A 14,931-nucleotide genomic window follows, 5' to 3' on the forward strand; every position below is an offset into this window, starting at 1 on the left:
CGAAAAGAAGTAACAAGCAGGCCCAAAAGTCATGCGTGAAAGAAGATGTGTTATGTGATAGAAGCTTCTCGACTCGAGCTGCGGGGGCCAAACTGGAGGTGACATTATTGAAGATGCTGATGTTTGCTTTAGGATTGACCTGACTCTTTTGAAAGTAGCTAATCAGAAGGACCCCCGGGATTAGATGTTGTGGAGTCAAAGGGAGCGCAGATAGTTTGGACACACTTAGAGGAGAGACAGTGAGTATATCGACAGATGTGTAATGAGGATGGAGGTGCCAGACAAGCGAGCTCAAGAAGCACCTCTGGGACGCTTGAGAGTTGTAGTGAAAGAAGACATGATGACAGTTGATGTTTGAGCAGAAAATGCAGAAGATGCACGATTGTGGGAAGCCAGTGTGAAGTAAGCGTATCTAAATTAGAGAGCTTGGACACATTGACGACAAGCAAAAGACATTGCCTTTCAAGTTGAAATTTCCGATTACAACTACTTTTTAGTTTAAATGACTTTCCATAACTAGAATCCCATGTCACATTGTGGCCAAACGTAGAATCCTTGTTAGTTATTGTGCCTTTTGATGTGTAAATAGTAAATCCTTGTTGTGGCTGAGGCCATATGTTCAGCTAGCAATTATGACGATGATGACTCGTTCCACTTTTTTTTTTTTTTTTTTTTTGGGGGGGGGGGGGGGGAATTCGCAAATACTTTTGATACATTATCGTCACCTTATTTCCATGTAACAGTCACATGCTCCTTTAGCATGTGATTTCTACTCCAGACAGAGTGACTCATTATTTATTTTTGTTCTTCATAATGTATTTTTGACCGGTATGATTCATACTCCAAAGTGTGTGAATAAGACACTATATTTATGTGAATGAGTTGCTTGGGAGTACTCCAACATTGTGAGCTCAGGGACGCAGGCATGTTTTTTTCCCGAATTGTGTAACGATGCAATGTTGTATTATAAGTGGCAATCAATCGATGCACACTGTGCACTAAAACCTTTTGGTTATGAACTTAGTTGTCTGTGTATTATGAAACAGTTCATCTCTCATCATACTTTTGTTTGTATCACTGCGCAGGGGTGTGGGCTGCATCTTTTATGAAATGATAACAGGCAGGCCTCTGTTCCCTGGATCCACGGTGGAGGATGAACTTCACCTCATATTCCGCATCCTTGGTGAGACTATACCAGGCATGGGCAAACTACGGCCCGCTGGCCACATACGGCCCGTTAGGCTTTTTAATCCGGCCCGCCGAACCTGCCCAAATTATATTAAAAACAGCGTCTGAAACTCATGACAAAAAGTTAGCGGACAACAGGGCAGATAACTGAAAGGTTGCCTGCCCCATCTTTCACAACCTGAAGCACAATGAGACAACTAATCACATTAAAAAACATTGTCACAAAGTATAACGTTTTTATTTAAATCAAGAATGTACCTACTACAAATGCTACCTTGCTTAATTTACGGTAAATGTGCATAGCTAGATTTTGCTGCAGTAGTCCATTGTCATTGTGGTGCACAATGCAACGTCTGGATTGCTTCCTACGAGCCACTCAGCCCCTTTCATGAGTCTCACGTACACTTTACAGTCACGGTTTAATGTAAATTTACGTTTGTAGCGTCACATATGTTGTTAGCTTCTATTGAATCTTTCTTCTGGGCTGAGGTTCTGAGCATCTATTTTAGAAAATGATATGCAATTGCACGACTTTATAACACTTGCGAAAGTCCGGAAGAAAGCAGCATGCTTCTGATTGGCTGCCGTGCAGAGTATGCAAATTTCACTGCAGGTTGCCGATGTCTGTGTGCTCGGCGACGGTACACGTGTATTGTTTGCGCGTGAAGGCGAGGGCGTCAGTGAGGAGTTTGTTGAGCGCGCGGTCAGGACAAACCATCTATGATTTGGCGGAATTTAACACAAGTAGGTATTATTGAGCTTGAATATTTCGTTGTGGAATAATATGTTTTGAATGTTGAAAGTGATTCCATTTTTCAATAAATGTTGATTTCTTTAACTTTGCCCCTTCAATGAAAACCTATTAAAAACAGACGCAATCTTGATGAATCACAGTGCATGTTATTTTAATCTATTTCTATTTCCATTTCCTCTATTTCCAAGTATCTGCGAAATAGTATGTAAACGCCATATTCCTTGAGACAAATTTATTAACTGATCAGGGATATTTTTCACATTTGAAAGACACTGACATTATAAAAACGTTTTATAGCATCTATAATACCCAAAACAGGCAGGCTGATATTTTTAGTTAAATGAAAAACACCAATAAAAATGACTTCAAAATGAATCCGGAATTGGCCAGTTTCAGAAGGTCCCACCCCTTTGTTCGTGACGTCACGCCATGACGTCTTGCCTTGCTCGAGAACCAAAACAATGGCTTCAGATTCGGAGAAGATGTTTTCTTGTTACTCATCCAGTTATGAATATGATTCAAATAGCTCTGAAGAGGAAAGCATAAATGTTTGCAATTGATTCAAGGAGTCCTCCCATATCAATTCGAGCCTCCAATGACAGCAATGTCGCACCCAGAAAATGCAGAAGATTGCGCCCAAGCTCCGTTGGAAATGGGCTGATTTGTCAGCTGGGAATTTGTGTCAGCGAATATCAAATAGTTGTCTTGGTGCAACACACAACGATTCACCATGGCGTTATTTGTGTTTTCCTTCTAATTTCGCCATCAACACGAAGTTTTCAGACCAAACAAAGTACCCAAAATGCATTGTGTGTCGCTTTCTCGGTCAGGGGCGGTCCAAACGTGACGTCACATGGGGATCGTCATCAACTCGAAAACAAGACTTCGTGAATATTCAGCGCAAGTCTTAGAACGTAAACTATAGCTATATGCTGTGGAATCTTTGTAAAAAACGCTCAGTAAAAGTCATTTGAAGTGATTTTATAAATTATGGACATAACTTGTCGGGAGGCGTCGGTTGTCCTTTAATGCTTTAGGTTTAGTATTTCCGGCCCAAACACTCCCTCCAAATGCTCCTGGCCCGTCCCCTCTGTCAAATTTTAGAACCCAATGCGGCCCGCGAGTCAAAAAGTTTGCCCACCCCTGGACTATACTGTAGGAAGGGGCTTCTAGTGCAGGGAAATGTTCATTTTGTTTTCCTCATAACTCCATGCTTGATAAACGTGTATGGCATATCTTTCTGTTCCTAACTAAATACATTTTTTTGTGCTCCTGTTGGCTTTGTAGCCGATTAATAAACTAAGGTATCAATTTGCCCAGGCACCCCGACAGAGGAGACCTGGCCCAGCATCAGCACCAGTGAAGAGTTTAAGACACATAATTTTCCCAAATACAAGGCAGAGCCGCTTGTTAACCATGCTCCCAGGTATGTGTGCCTTCTCACAAGCAGGATAATCTCCAAATGTAGAGTACTTTACCATCAGTGACATGGAATGAAGTAGTATCACTCCACACTCAACAGTCCTCAACTCGGTCACGCATATCAGTTGGTTTCAGAACCTACACAATCCGACACACAAATATTTGTGGTTGTCAATATTACCATTTTATCAGGACGAGTGGACACTTATCAGGGGTGCCCGACCTTATTTGGCCGAAGATCTACTTTTCAAGCAACTAATCTGCGATCGACCTGTTACCACACACCCACGCAAATACTGTATTTTCCGGTGTATAAGGCGCACCCAAAAACCTTCATTTTCTTCAAAAGATGACCATGCGCCTTATACGGAGATGCACCTTATATGTGAAGCAATATTGAACCAGAACAGGTCTCACAACTATTGTCAGCAGCCACCGACTCCATTTCCCGCTGTAAAAGAAGTAGTGCGTAACCCCAGCCTTTACTGTCATGACTTATAATTTGGTGTGCCTTATATTTTGAAAACGTTTACATACAGTATTTATACATTTTATCTGGAAAACTTTACGTTTATTGAAGGTGTGCCTTATTGTCTGATGTGCCTTATATATAGAAAAAGTTTGAAAATACACAAGTCATTTTAGTGCGGCTTATACGCCGGAAATTACGGTACACATGCATGCATGCAAATGCGCATATGCATTCACGCACATGCACACCATGATAGGTAACAGAAATAATGACCCTGAATATGAACGAAACAGAAAAATAAAGTACATACAATAGTTTGTTAATTTGTGAAAAGAAATCATTGATGTGTCTATTACACTACAACGAGCGAGGGCCATAATATTAGAAACAGGTCTCTGAACCCACCAAAATATTGATAAAGTCATGAGTGCTAATAAGTACCGTACTTTCCGCACGATGACGTGCACTGGATTATAAAGTGCACCTTCAATGAATGGTCTACATGCATTTTAAAATGTTTTCCAGATTTAAGGCGCAACGGATTATAAGGCGCACCTTCATTGAATGACATATTTTAAAACATTTTTCATATGTAAGGTGCACCGGATTATAAGGTGCTGCAGTAGCGGCTGAGGTTATGTTATGCATCCATGAAACTGTGCTGTGCTAATGGCAATGTTAGCATAACAGTCAGATGCTGAATAAATGTGAAAATCCGGACTGTGTACATTTATTTTTCTGAGACATTTATTTTTGTGCATGCAATACTTTTCTACCCACACCTCATTCAATCTTGCTGCTGGAGATTGCAAATGTCCCCATTGTGTGACTAAGAAAAGTTTTTTTTCTTATCTAGGTCAGTCAAATTTCATTAATAGACTACAAATAAGCTTTCTGACAACTATTGTGGCTCAATATTACTTCACATATAAGGCGCACCAGATTATAAGTCGCACGGTCGTCTTTTGAAGAAAATGAAGGATTTTTGGTGCGCGTTATAGTGTGGGAAATGCCGTAATAAAAAGTGAAAGAATTGCCATAGTTCTATGAAGCTTACACTCTAAGTCTTTGACCTCAGTGACCCCTCCGCTCTGTTCTTTGCTGGTATGCAGGATAGACAACGATGGTCATGACTTGCTCTCTGTACTTCTCCAGGTAATATAATACTATCTGTACAAGTGATTATGATTCAGAAAAATACACCTACTGTATAGACTGCGAGTCTTACAGTAAACCTCTTATCCATCCATCTCTGTGTGATTCTAGTTTGAGGCAAAAAAGCGTGTGTCGGCCGAGGATGCTCTCCGACACGCGTATTTCCGAACTCTTGGCGAGCAGATTCAAACACTGGCTGACAGTGAGTCAACCCCGGTACCAAGTCCTGCTCTAACTTGCTCACATGATGCCATCTAACCTCCTGCCATTTGTTTTTAGCTGCCTCAATTTTCTCCATAAAAGGCATTCAGCTCCAGAAAGACCCAGGGAAGAGATCATCAACCTACCAGGAGTCAAGTAAGTCTCTGGAGATGGCAAACTCGGAAGAGAAAGACAAACAATGAGGATATCTTAGTGGGAACAGGAGGAGAACAGGCCTCCTCTCTCTTTTTTGCTCTCTTCTTGCTTTATGTTGTCTTTCACGCTGCTATGTGACCATACTTTCTGAGCACGATGTTCTAGTCTTACATCACATTCATTTTTCCTAATCTATGCTATGAACATCAGCTCCTGTAAGAGATGCCTGAGATGTTGCTCTCGTTGAAGAAAAGGAATGACGTGACTGGCTGAGAAACAAGCATATAATCAGAAAAGAAGTTGACCAGCTCTTCTAGCTGGCCTTTATAAACCTCGATGGTATTCCCAAAGGGCCACTCTCCAATAATAATGGTGCCTTTTAGTACCGCTTGTGTTGGGCTATTGATTTTGTAGATTTACTACAAATGTATGTTTGTCAATAAAATTAATTTGGGGCCGAGGTTGAATCGGTTTGACCCCAGTGCTACATCAAGAACTGTAACCCTAAAAAATGCACACAAACAAAGCAACAAATTCACAGTGTGCATATATGTGTTTCTTTTTCTCTTTCTTTCTGTCTTTGCCATTTTGTCTTTAAAAACCGGCCCCTTGCTTTGACTCTGCACCCATTCCCTTCTCTATCGCAATGTTCATCTTTTTCCTGAATATTTTCTGTCTCCCTTGTGCTCCCAACTCCACTTACTTCTTTATGCCCGACTCGTCACCCTAAAAAGCCATGGCCCATAAACTAGGGTCCGCACCCTCGCAGTACTTCCAGAGAGAAGCAGCCAATCCCAGGCCTCAGAGTCACAATCTCTCCTCCACTTCCACTGGCTGAGTGGCCGCTACCATTCTGGTAAATACGGTCTCTTTCACACTGTCTATCGTGTTTCCTTTTCTTTTCTTTCCATTTGATTTGTCACTTTGCTGCTTTTCCCCTCACCATGCTCTTTGTTTACCCCATTTTGTCTGTATGTGTCTCCTAGTTTATGAGCCAAATAACCTCATCCCTCCTCGGAGGAGACGCTCATGTACTGCTCACGCTTTTCTTTCCCCTGTCTGGCTCCTCACATTGCACATCCGTCCCCCCCCCCCCCCCATCTCATCTTTCACTTCGCCTGTCATCTCTTGTTCTTCGAGAAAACTTGCCCTGAGCTTTTTCTGTCAGGATTGAAAGATGCAGCAGTGTATGAGTAAAAGGAAGGAATGTAAAGTGGAGACAATTGATTCTTTCTTTTGTAGTCCTCTTTTGGTTTCTGCAGTGAGAGGGGTAGTCCTTTTGTTTAGCCGGTAGGTAAGGGTTTGAAGTGGTGTCTCTTCATTGGAAGCATGGTCATAATGTAGCTTTTGTTGCAGTGTTTCAATTGATGCCTGGTAAGTATATTTACATGAGGGTTTCTGAATAGACAGTACAACTACTATTAACTCATTCCCTGCCACACGTGGAAAAATGTGTCCAGTCCAGTGCCAGTATTTTTGTCATTTTCACTCAAATTTCAGGACCCACGGAATACTGAGTTGTAAGACTACCTAAACATTCAATGCAGCGTAAGAAACCTTAGACTCTCTTCTTTCATCTGAAAAAAGTAGTTAATTCCTAAATTATATGGGTCTGGAGTAATATGAGCTTGAAATGAGGGCGGCTGTGCAAATTACAATGCAATACATACATATTGTTTTATATAGCTCTTGAACAACAGCTGAAGCTGGAACAAAGCGCTAACATGGAAAAAAGGGGGAAATTCTTTCCCCCATGGAAGGGAAAAAAGACATGGCCAGAGGTCTGGCCAGCACTTCATCCACACTCCTAAGAAGAAAAAACAAAACCCGAACAAATTTGGGAATGGTTCTCTACGTCGTATTTCCAATTCTCGAAAAAATTGGGGAATTGTAGTTAATGAGTTAATCATGTAGTTTTTTTCAATTTTGTAATACAAGACATTGTTCGCCATTGGTTTGCTCCAATGTTTGCTTTTATGTGAATTGTTACATTTTCATCTTTTTTGTTATTCCCTAACATGAAAATTTATGTTTTTTTCCCCAAAGCGAGTCAGCCGTTTAGCAATATTGAAGATGACAAAATCAATGGAAGGAAAAGAGATGAGGCTGTCTCTGAAATTGACAAAAATAGCTACAATTTTGGCAAATGAGGCCCACAGCCAGGCCTCATATCCCAAAAACTAATCCTCCAAATTAATCCCTGGAGCCAAAATTATTCTAACAACCTGCAAATGTAGTTGAGCCAGTTCTAGAAGCTAAACCCAGAAATGATGTGGGAATAAAATGTGCTTGATCACACACTGGTGTAATCTTTCTTTGTATTTTTTGTATTTACCATGATGGTCTTGGTGTAATGACCAACATGTTTGTTTGTGTCTGTCTCTCAGCTCAGGGGAAGGGCAGACGCCAGAGTGTGTTGTTCTAGTGTGTCGGAGGGCCCCAGAAGTGAGGAGGTCTACGACCAAAGGAACAGTGCTATCGGATGCAAACATTCTGCCACCACACCACGCGCACTGAAGGAGCGACACACTCTCACTCGAAGATGACAAATATTTCCCATGTCTACATAGGAACTTGAACAGATCTGGGACTAAAGAATTTGTACGCGACAGACATCCAGAATCACGTTAACCCCTGAAGACAGAAAAATGTGTGTGATCACAATAAGTGGAACGTGGGAGAGTTGGGGATTCTCCCTGCTGCTATTACTGCTGCTCTCCAGAAGAGGGCAATTATGAGGTGGGCTGAGACAGAACTTGAACTGTGAAGAAGGTGCAGGAGTGACAGTGGGCCTGCTTCAAAAATGAACGTTCTGACTACACTAAAGTTTCTTCCCACTCTTCTGTACTGTTGCTGTACATAAACAGACTGCGCTGTTCTCTATTGTCATGAAATGCCTCAGCTTCAATTCAAACTCTAAATATTGCACCTGACCTTGGCCCTTTCTTATATGATCAGACAAACCCACACATGCACATTTACACACACAAACCAGCTCGCAAGCCCCATGCATACTTTTCTGCTCACACGCGCACTACCACTTTTGTTTCACTCGAAAATGCGAAGTGAATATCAGTGGGGGTTGACACGATTCCATTTTTAGCACCTTACTATCCACTCTAGGTCATGGACACTGTCAAATACTGTACTTTACCTCATCTCTGAGAGTTGGATTATGATTATTGATCAGAAAATAGAGTGATAACTAAATGACTAACCAAAATAAATAAATACAGTGAAATCTCGGTTTACGAAATCCTTGGCTTACGAACTTTTCGGTTTACGAACGTTACATTTATGAAAATGTTACCTTGGCATACGAACAATTTTTCGGGATACACACTGAGCTGCCACAATGAGTGATGTGTCGTTCGCGAACGAGCCCGTTCTCCTAACAATAAAATGGTGGCCACTGTTTTTGCCCTGCCCCCAGTCTTCGGTTAAAGCCACATGATTGGTCAAGAACGCAGCAGTGGGGGATGGGGTTACAGACAGAGAGCAAGTGAGGCTGTTCTCCAAAAAACAAAATTGCATCTTTGATTCAAGCCACGTGATTGGTCAAGAACCCAGCTGTAGAGGGGCGGTTGAACATTAAAGAGACAGGCAAACAGAGAGAGTGAGAAAACACAGACATGAAAGGGAGAGGACAGAGCTTGAAACAAAAAAAACTAAAGTGGAAAAAAAAACAAGTTAAATGGTGAGAAAATGGATCGAAAACAGTGAAATTGTGACCCTTTTCAACTTTGATAGTGTAGACTGGAAGGTTAAAATATTCCATCAATCAGGCTCCACAGATAACCCGCACAAGTCATCTGTACATTTGATGCAAAAAGCTATCAACCCAACTAAACAGATCACAATTGATGAAGAACTAGATACAATTATCACAGAGAAAGCACCTACAAGGGACCATTCCTCAAGATGGTGAAAGTGTTTAATGCTGAGGAAACTGACACTCCATTCCATCAAGCCATTAACGACCATCACAAAGGTAAATAAAATGTCTTTATTGTACAGTACCGTTTTTTTCTTTAATCATAATACTATAGCACATTTATTATACATAAAATAAGGTATATTTTGTGTGTGTGTTAAGGCTTAGAAAATTAGAAAGTAGAAAATTGTTTTATGAGGACCTGGGAACGCATTATTCTAATTTTAATGGTTTCCTATGGGAAATTAATTTTTGGGATACACACTTTTCACCTTACACACTGTCTGGGAACCAATTAAGTTCGTAAGCCAAGGTCCCACTGTAATCTAATTATTGAAAACATGAGGTCACTCTTGAGCTCCAGTCAACACCTTATAAGGGCAATGAGTAAAAGAAAGTGTACAAGTCCTCACCTGCTTATCCTTAGATGCCCCCTTTGCCTTGACTCACAATTTATTTTGTGTGATATTAACGGCGTTGTTGTGGAACTGTTCTTTGCACCTAATTTTACCTCTGGATCACCAGTTGATGATTCAATAACCCCATTCCTCTCAAGACCAGCTCCATGTGCAGTGTCTATTTTTACACTTGATTTTATTCCTATTTGTATATAAGAATCTTACTTTGTACTGCTCAGAAGCAATGGTATTTCCAACAAAGGTATTTCTCAGTCTTTGCTGTGCTCCCGCTGTAATAGTTGGTGACTAGCTGGGAAGGTGTTGCACATTCCTTGAGCTCAGGACTTAATTGCTTCTGTCATTTTGTGGTTGCTGCAAGGTGGAGGTTGAAGCTCCATGAATCCCTGTTAGAGCATTATATGTTGCCCTGAAATACCCTTGTAAGGCTTAGTAATTAAGAAGCATATTTCCACATTGATGCGCCAGTTATGTTTTCCTCGTTCTCTCTTCTTTAGACTCCAATGAGACTACCAAATGTACCCATAGTAAAAACCATCATAAAGCATGCTTGTGGATTGCGCACACTCATGTTTCTTGATAGTGTGTGAAATTGCTGGAGAAGATATGTCACCAGATGAGTCCAGCGGTTGCATGGCATGCGAGTAATCACAAGCATTGACCCCAACAATGTGATGCCGTGCTTCAACGCCAAATGATAACCTTTGGGCATCCAGTGCAGTAATCGTCTTTTGAAGCAGATCATTTGGTAGTCACGTGAGTGATGGGAAAATGAAGCTTCATGAAGCACGGACATTTTTTTGACCTCTTTAAAATGTGTTGATTTAAAGACAAATGCTTGTACAATGCAATGTTATTGAACTTTCACTTCTTCAAAAATGAGTGCTTCATGAAGCTTCATTTATCCATCAGTTAGTGGGACTTAAATCACTCCGACACAATGCTGTTTTTTATTTGTAGCTGCCATACAAGTCCACGCGCACAACCATTTCACACACCAGTAAATTTATGTGTCAACATGTACTGTATCTCCAAGATGGATTATGGCTATTGATTGGAGTGTCGCAGTGTTCTGACGCCGACCTCAGATCAGAGATTGCCGTGTCGCGGTCTTCTGGCGCTGACCTTGAATCAATTTGGAGTGAGGCAATCCCAGATCTGTGCCTAGTCAGGTCTACACCTAGTGTGTAGCAGTATGTAGCATGTACATAGATGATCGCTCACTTTTTGAATATATGGAGAAGTCTTTATGTTTGATACAGCTATTCACATTCTGACCGTTTTGTGTTTGTTACATCAAAGTCATAGCAATATTTGTGTAATCAATAAAAAGCCAAGGTAGGGTGTAATGGGGTGATTGATTATTTAGAGTGGTGACTGAATGATCAAACTGTGAGACTTGAGTAAGAAACTAACAAAAAAAGGTTGAAAAAATGGTTGGTATTTCTACAGGGTCGCTAAATACACCAAGTTTACTTTGGGGTGTTTTTGCAGTGAAAGCCATAATTGTGGTTAGAAAGTGCTGAAAATCTGGTTGTGCAGAGTGGTTCCTCGAAGAGAAAAAGAAATGTGTACATCAAGTTCAAAATAAAAGTTGTGTTATTACTTTGTGTTCTTGAATATCTTTTGACATCCCAAAAATATTTGACACTCTCATGTTGTGAATTATATCAGTGGTGTAGTCCAAATTAATCTGTTGTCTCAACATCAGATGTCTGTGCTTTTGAAGCCCAGAGGTTCCATCCACACAAGATCGTTGGAACAGCATATATTCCGAACTGGAATAAGAAAAGCAATCACACGCAGTCATGTGAAATTATTTTGTATTGTCTGGAATGTGATACTGATACTTGGGGTTTTAAACCGTGCTAGTAGACTGGTATAGTTGCAATTAGAGGATTCATTTTTAGTGAAGAATCTATGATGACTGCCAGGTCCATGCAAGCAAACAGCAGCCAGGTCAACATAAAGGTCAGCACAATGACAACACCACTTGCACTTCCATACGGTGTGTGTTGGTAATTTAAGACACATGCAGCTTGGTCACCTGGCTCATACTGCCATGTGATCATATCAGAACACTTAAAAAAAGCTAAATTCTCCATGTCTCACCTGCCAAAGGGCCCAGAGGAGTCTCAGGTAAGATGCCGTAATGATGGATAACCATATTTGACATGTTGCCTGCATCCCGGCTGTACCACATACCTGTCAACCTCCACGGCTCCATGCCCTGACAAACTGTCCTATTTTCTCTTACAAAATAATCGTACACCCATTTTTTTCAGACGTGTTTATTCATGTAGTTTAACATGTTATATAGTACATGTGTGAGTATTGTTGCTGTCTCCTTCTCACAGAGTGAGAAGGAGACAGCAACAATACAAACAAGAGCAATAAAAGAACAAGAACAACAGGAACACCATAAATCAGCCATCACAGACCACTGCAAAAGAGAAAATCATATCATGGACTGGGAGAAGGCCAGAGTCATCCGCACTGAAGAAAACAAACATCAGCGTTGGATCAGGGAGGCCATTGAAATCCGGAAGCGAGAACCAAGGACCATCAACAGGGATGAGGGAGCTTACATGCTCTCTACCGACTGGAGCAGTATCCTAAGGGGACGAGCGGACAGCGGGGGGTGTGACTTGCCTGTCAGATCTGACAGGTAGGTCACGCCCTCATCGTAACACCAGCTGAAAAAAGGCGCGTCAACAACATCGGTGGCACTCTGACGAAGGGGGAAGTATACGCCGAAACATGTCAGGTAATTGAACACCTAAAATACACTGTCTGTAAGAAACGAATCTGTTTTAAGGTAATGAATGATGCTTACTGGGTTTGGAAGAGATAGCACACCACTATGTAGCGCTCCACAGAAATGACTCCTATCGTATATAGATGTGTTTTCCTGTCAGAGGAAGGTGTCATATCTTATTTGATTGAATACTTCAAGTTGACTGTCATCTCATTGTGTATATAGCCATTTAGGCTATAGACACTTATAGCCTTACTTCGGGCGTACAACTTTCAAAACGTCTGGGCCCGGGTGGCCGACAACTTCTTCAAGAAATAAAAAAAAACGATTACTTTCAAATCAAATGTTTGTTTTATTCGATAAAGCAAAAGCTACAAGCAAACCGCTACAAGCCACGTGGACTTTTAAGTACATTTTTCAGTCACGGTATAGTCCGAAGCACGAAACAGGCTTTTGATTAGCTGCCGTGCCGAGTATGCAAATTGACAAACGAACGTTCATTTGGCATTTTGCATACTCGGCACGGCAGTCAATCAGAAGCCTGTTTCGTGCTTCGGACTATACCGTAACTGAAAAGTGCACTTGAGAGTTTTGAAACCTGCTTAGAAAGATGAGGCCACATGGCTTTGAGCAGACAACGCAACACAAACATTGCATTGTGTACCATGATGACAAATGACAACTGGAGCAAAATCTACAGCAATGGATCTTTACCATAAACTAAGCAAGGGAGCATTTTTGGTAGGTACTTCCTTAATTTAAAAAATCCTTTATAATTCGCAACAATGTTTTATTATTTTTTTCTTTTTTTGCGATTAGTAGTCTTATTGTGTTTCTAGTTGTGAAAATTGGGGAAGGAAACTTTATGGGCAGGCAACTTTTCAGAGTTGTCTGCCCGGGTGTCCGCTAACTTTTTGTCATGAGTTTCAGACACTGCTATTATGTATGCATAGAAGATTTGAGGGTAATCATCTAAAAACATATCTCAAACTCATCAAGTTAACATTTACTGTATAACAGTCAATCTACAATCGCATACTAAATGTGAATATTTATGGGTGTGTCTATGACTGGCATTAAACCTGAAAAAAACCATGTGAGCCCAATTTTCTCTTGCAGGGACCCCTCACCCCAGACACATCACTCCACTCGAATGAGTCACCAAAAAAGGCCACAGCAAAGCCTTCTAAAAGGCATCCCATTTGTCCAAGGCTGAAGTATCCCATGGCGATGGTCACTGTGGTGAGCAGCCCTCCAAACACAGTACAACTTAGGTCACATACAGCCAGGCTGACTAGTACATAGCTGAGTGGCCGCCTCAGATGTTTGTGTATCACTGGAACCACAATTACCAGGATGTTGAGAATGAACCCCAAAATGTAGAAGACACCAATAATCACGGCCATTATGATGTAGCGACCCCGAGACAGCATCTCGGTGTCGGCCATGCTGCCAGAGAAAGACAAATTTCCACGGGGAGGCGAGGTGATCCGTTTTTATAATTTAGCTGAATGGTGCTGAAGTTGAGGGTGTTTTGGCTTTCTTAAAATGCTTGATATTCGCAGCTCTTTTCTGACTGAAAAACTGTCAAAGTTGAAAATGTCCAAAGGTCAACGGCCACTTTGATAGAAATAAGTACGCCCTATTCAAAATTCAGCATTCCAATCGGATGGCAAAAAAACAAAACAACCCCTCCAAAACAGCAACCTTGCTTTAAAATGGCAGATTGCTTTTCTACCGCAGTACAAACCGCAGAGAGGAACCAACTCTGAAAATGAGACAATAGAAAGCAGATCAAGATCATGATACTGTATATCGTTCCTTCCGACCAAATCCCAAAATCCGGATTGTGAGGATGATAATATACGTCAAAGTCATTTTTTTTGCTGTGGGCCACATTGTAGTTATGGTTTCCTCTCGAGGGCCGTTATGAATTTGGGGATGTGGTTAGAATATTTAATCCCCTCCACATATTACCTATAGAGCGCACAACAAATTAATGAATAACTAGTTTTCAAATCTGAATTCAAAAATAATGACTGTTATTGTGGTTTTCATCCAAAAATATGACATTTTGGTTAGGATTTTAGCAAGCATCATGGAATTTCACAAGTTTGATTTCCTTTCGCGGGCCGAATAAAATGATGTGGCGGGCCGGATTTGGCCCCTGGGCGTTGACTTTGACACCTGTGTCCTCGAAGACCACACTTTCCATGACTTTGTGTGTGTGTGTGTGTGTGTGTGTGTGTGTGTGTGTGTGTGTGTGTGTGTGTGTGTGTGTGTGTGTGTGTGTGTGTGTGTGTGTGTGTGTGTGTGTGTGTGTGTGTGTGTGTGCACGCACGCCTGTGTTAGTAGGGTCGCACGAGTATGGCGGAAACACAACAATGTTTTCAAGCAGTGTTTCCAACCTTAATTGAGCCAAGGCAACAATTGCAAAAAAAATTAAAAATCAAATAAACAAACCTCACGGTCCAC

General features: G+C 41.2%; 1 protein-coding gene and 1 pseudogene across 7 annotated transcripts in view; one reads left to right on the plus strand and one right to left on the minus strand.

The window, feature by feature from the left end:
* The window catches only part of LOC148903072 (cyclin-dependent kinase 17-like), a 49,913-nt gene extending 38,610 nt beyond the window's left edge, over positions 1-11,303 (plus strand). For 6 of the 7 annotated variants that reach the window (XM_088995844.1, XM_088995825.1, XM_088995852.1 and 3 more), the window contains 7 exons: positions 1,086-1,183; positions 3,263-3,368; positions 4,949-4,991; positions 5,103-5,193; positions 5,271-5,348; positions 6,083-6,204; positions 7,736-11,303. In XM_088995844.1, coding sequence (XP_088851970.1) covers positions 1,086-1,183; positions 3,263-3,368; positions 4,949-4,991; positions 5,103-5,193; positions 5,271-5,348; positions 6,083-6,186 — 520 coding nt within the window. In that variant the 3' untranslated portion in view covers positions 6,187-6,204; positions 7,736-11,303. The remainder of the gene's footprint in view (positions 1-1,085; positions 1,184-3,262; positions 3,369-4,948; positions 4,992-5,102; positions 5,194-5,270; positions 5,349-6,082; positions 6,205-7,735) is intronic. The other variant, XM_088995860.1, reaches the window with a different exon arrangement.
* A 263-nt stretch (positions 11,304-11,566) lies between these two features.
* On the minus strand, positions 11,567-14,164 carry LOC148903074 (parapinopsin-like; annotated as a pseudogene).
* Between the last annotated feature and the right edge of the window lie 767 nt (positions 14,165-14,931).

This window comes from Hippocampus bargibanti, linkage group LG01 (genome assembly GCF_051943395.1).
Source record: "Hippocampus bargibanti isolate YZ-2025 linkage group LG01, ASM5194339v1, whole genome shotgun sequence".
NCBI classification, from domain to species: domain Eukaryota; kingdom Metazoa; phylum Chordata; class Actinopteri; order Syngnathiformes; family Syngnathidae; genus Hippocampus; species Hippocampus bargibanti.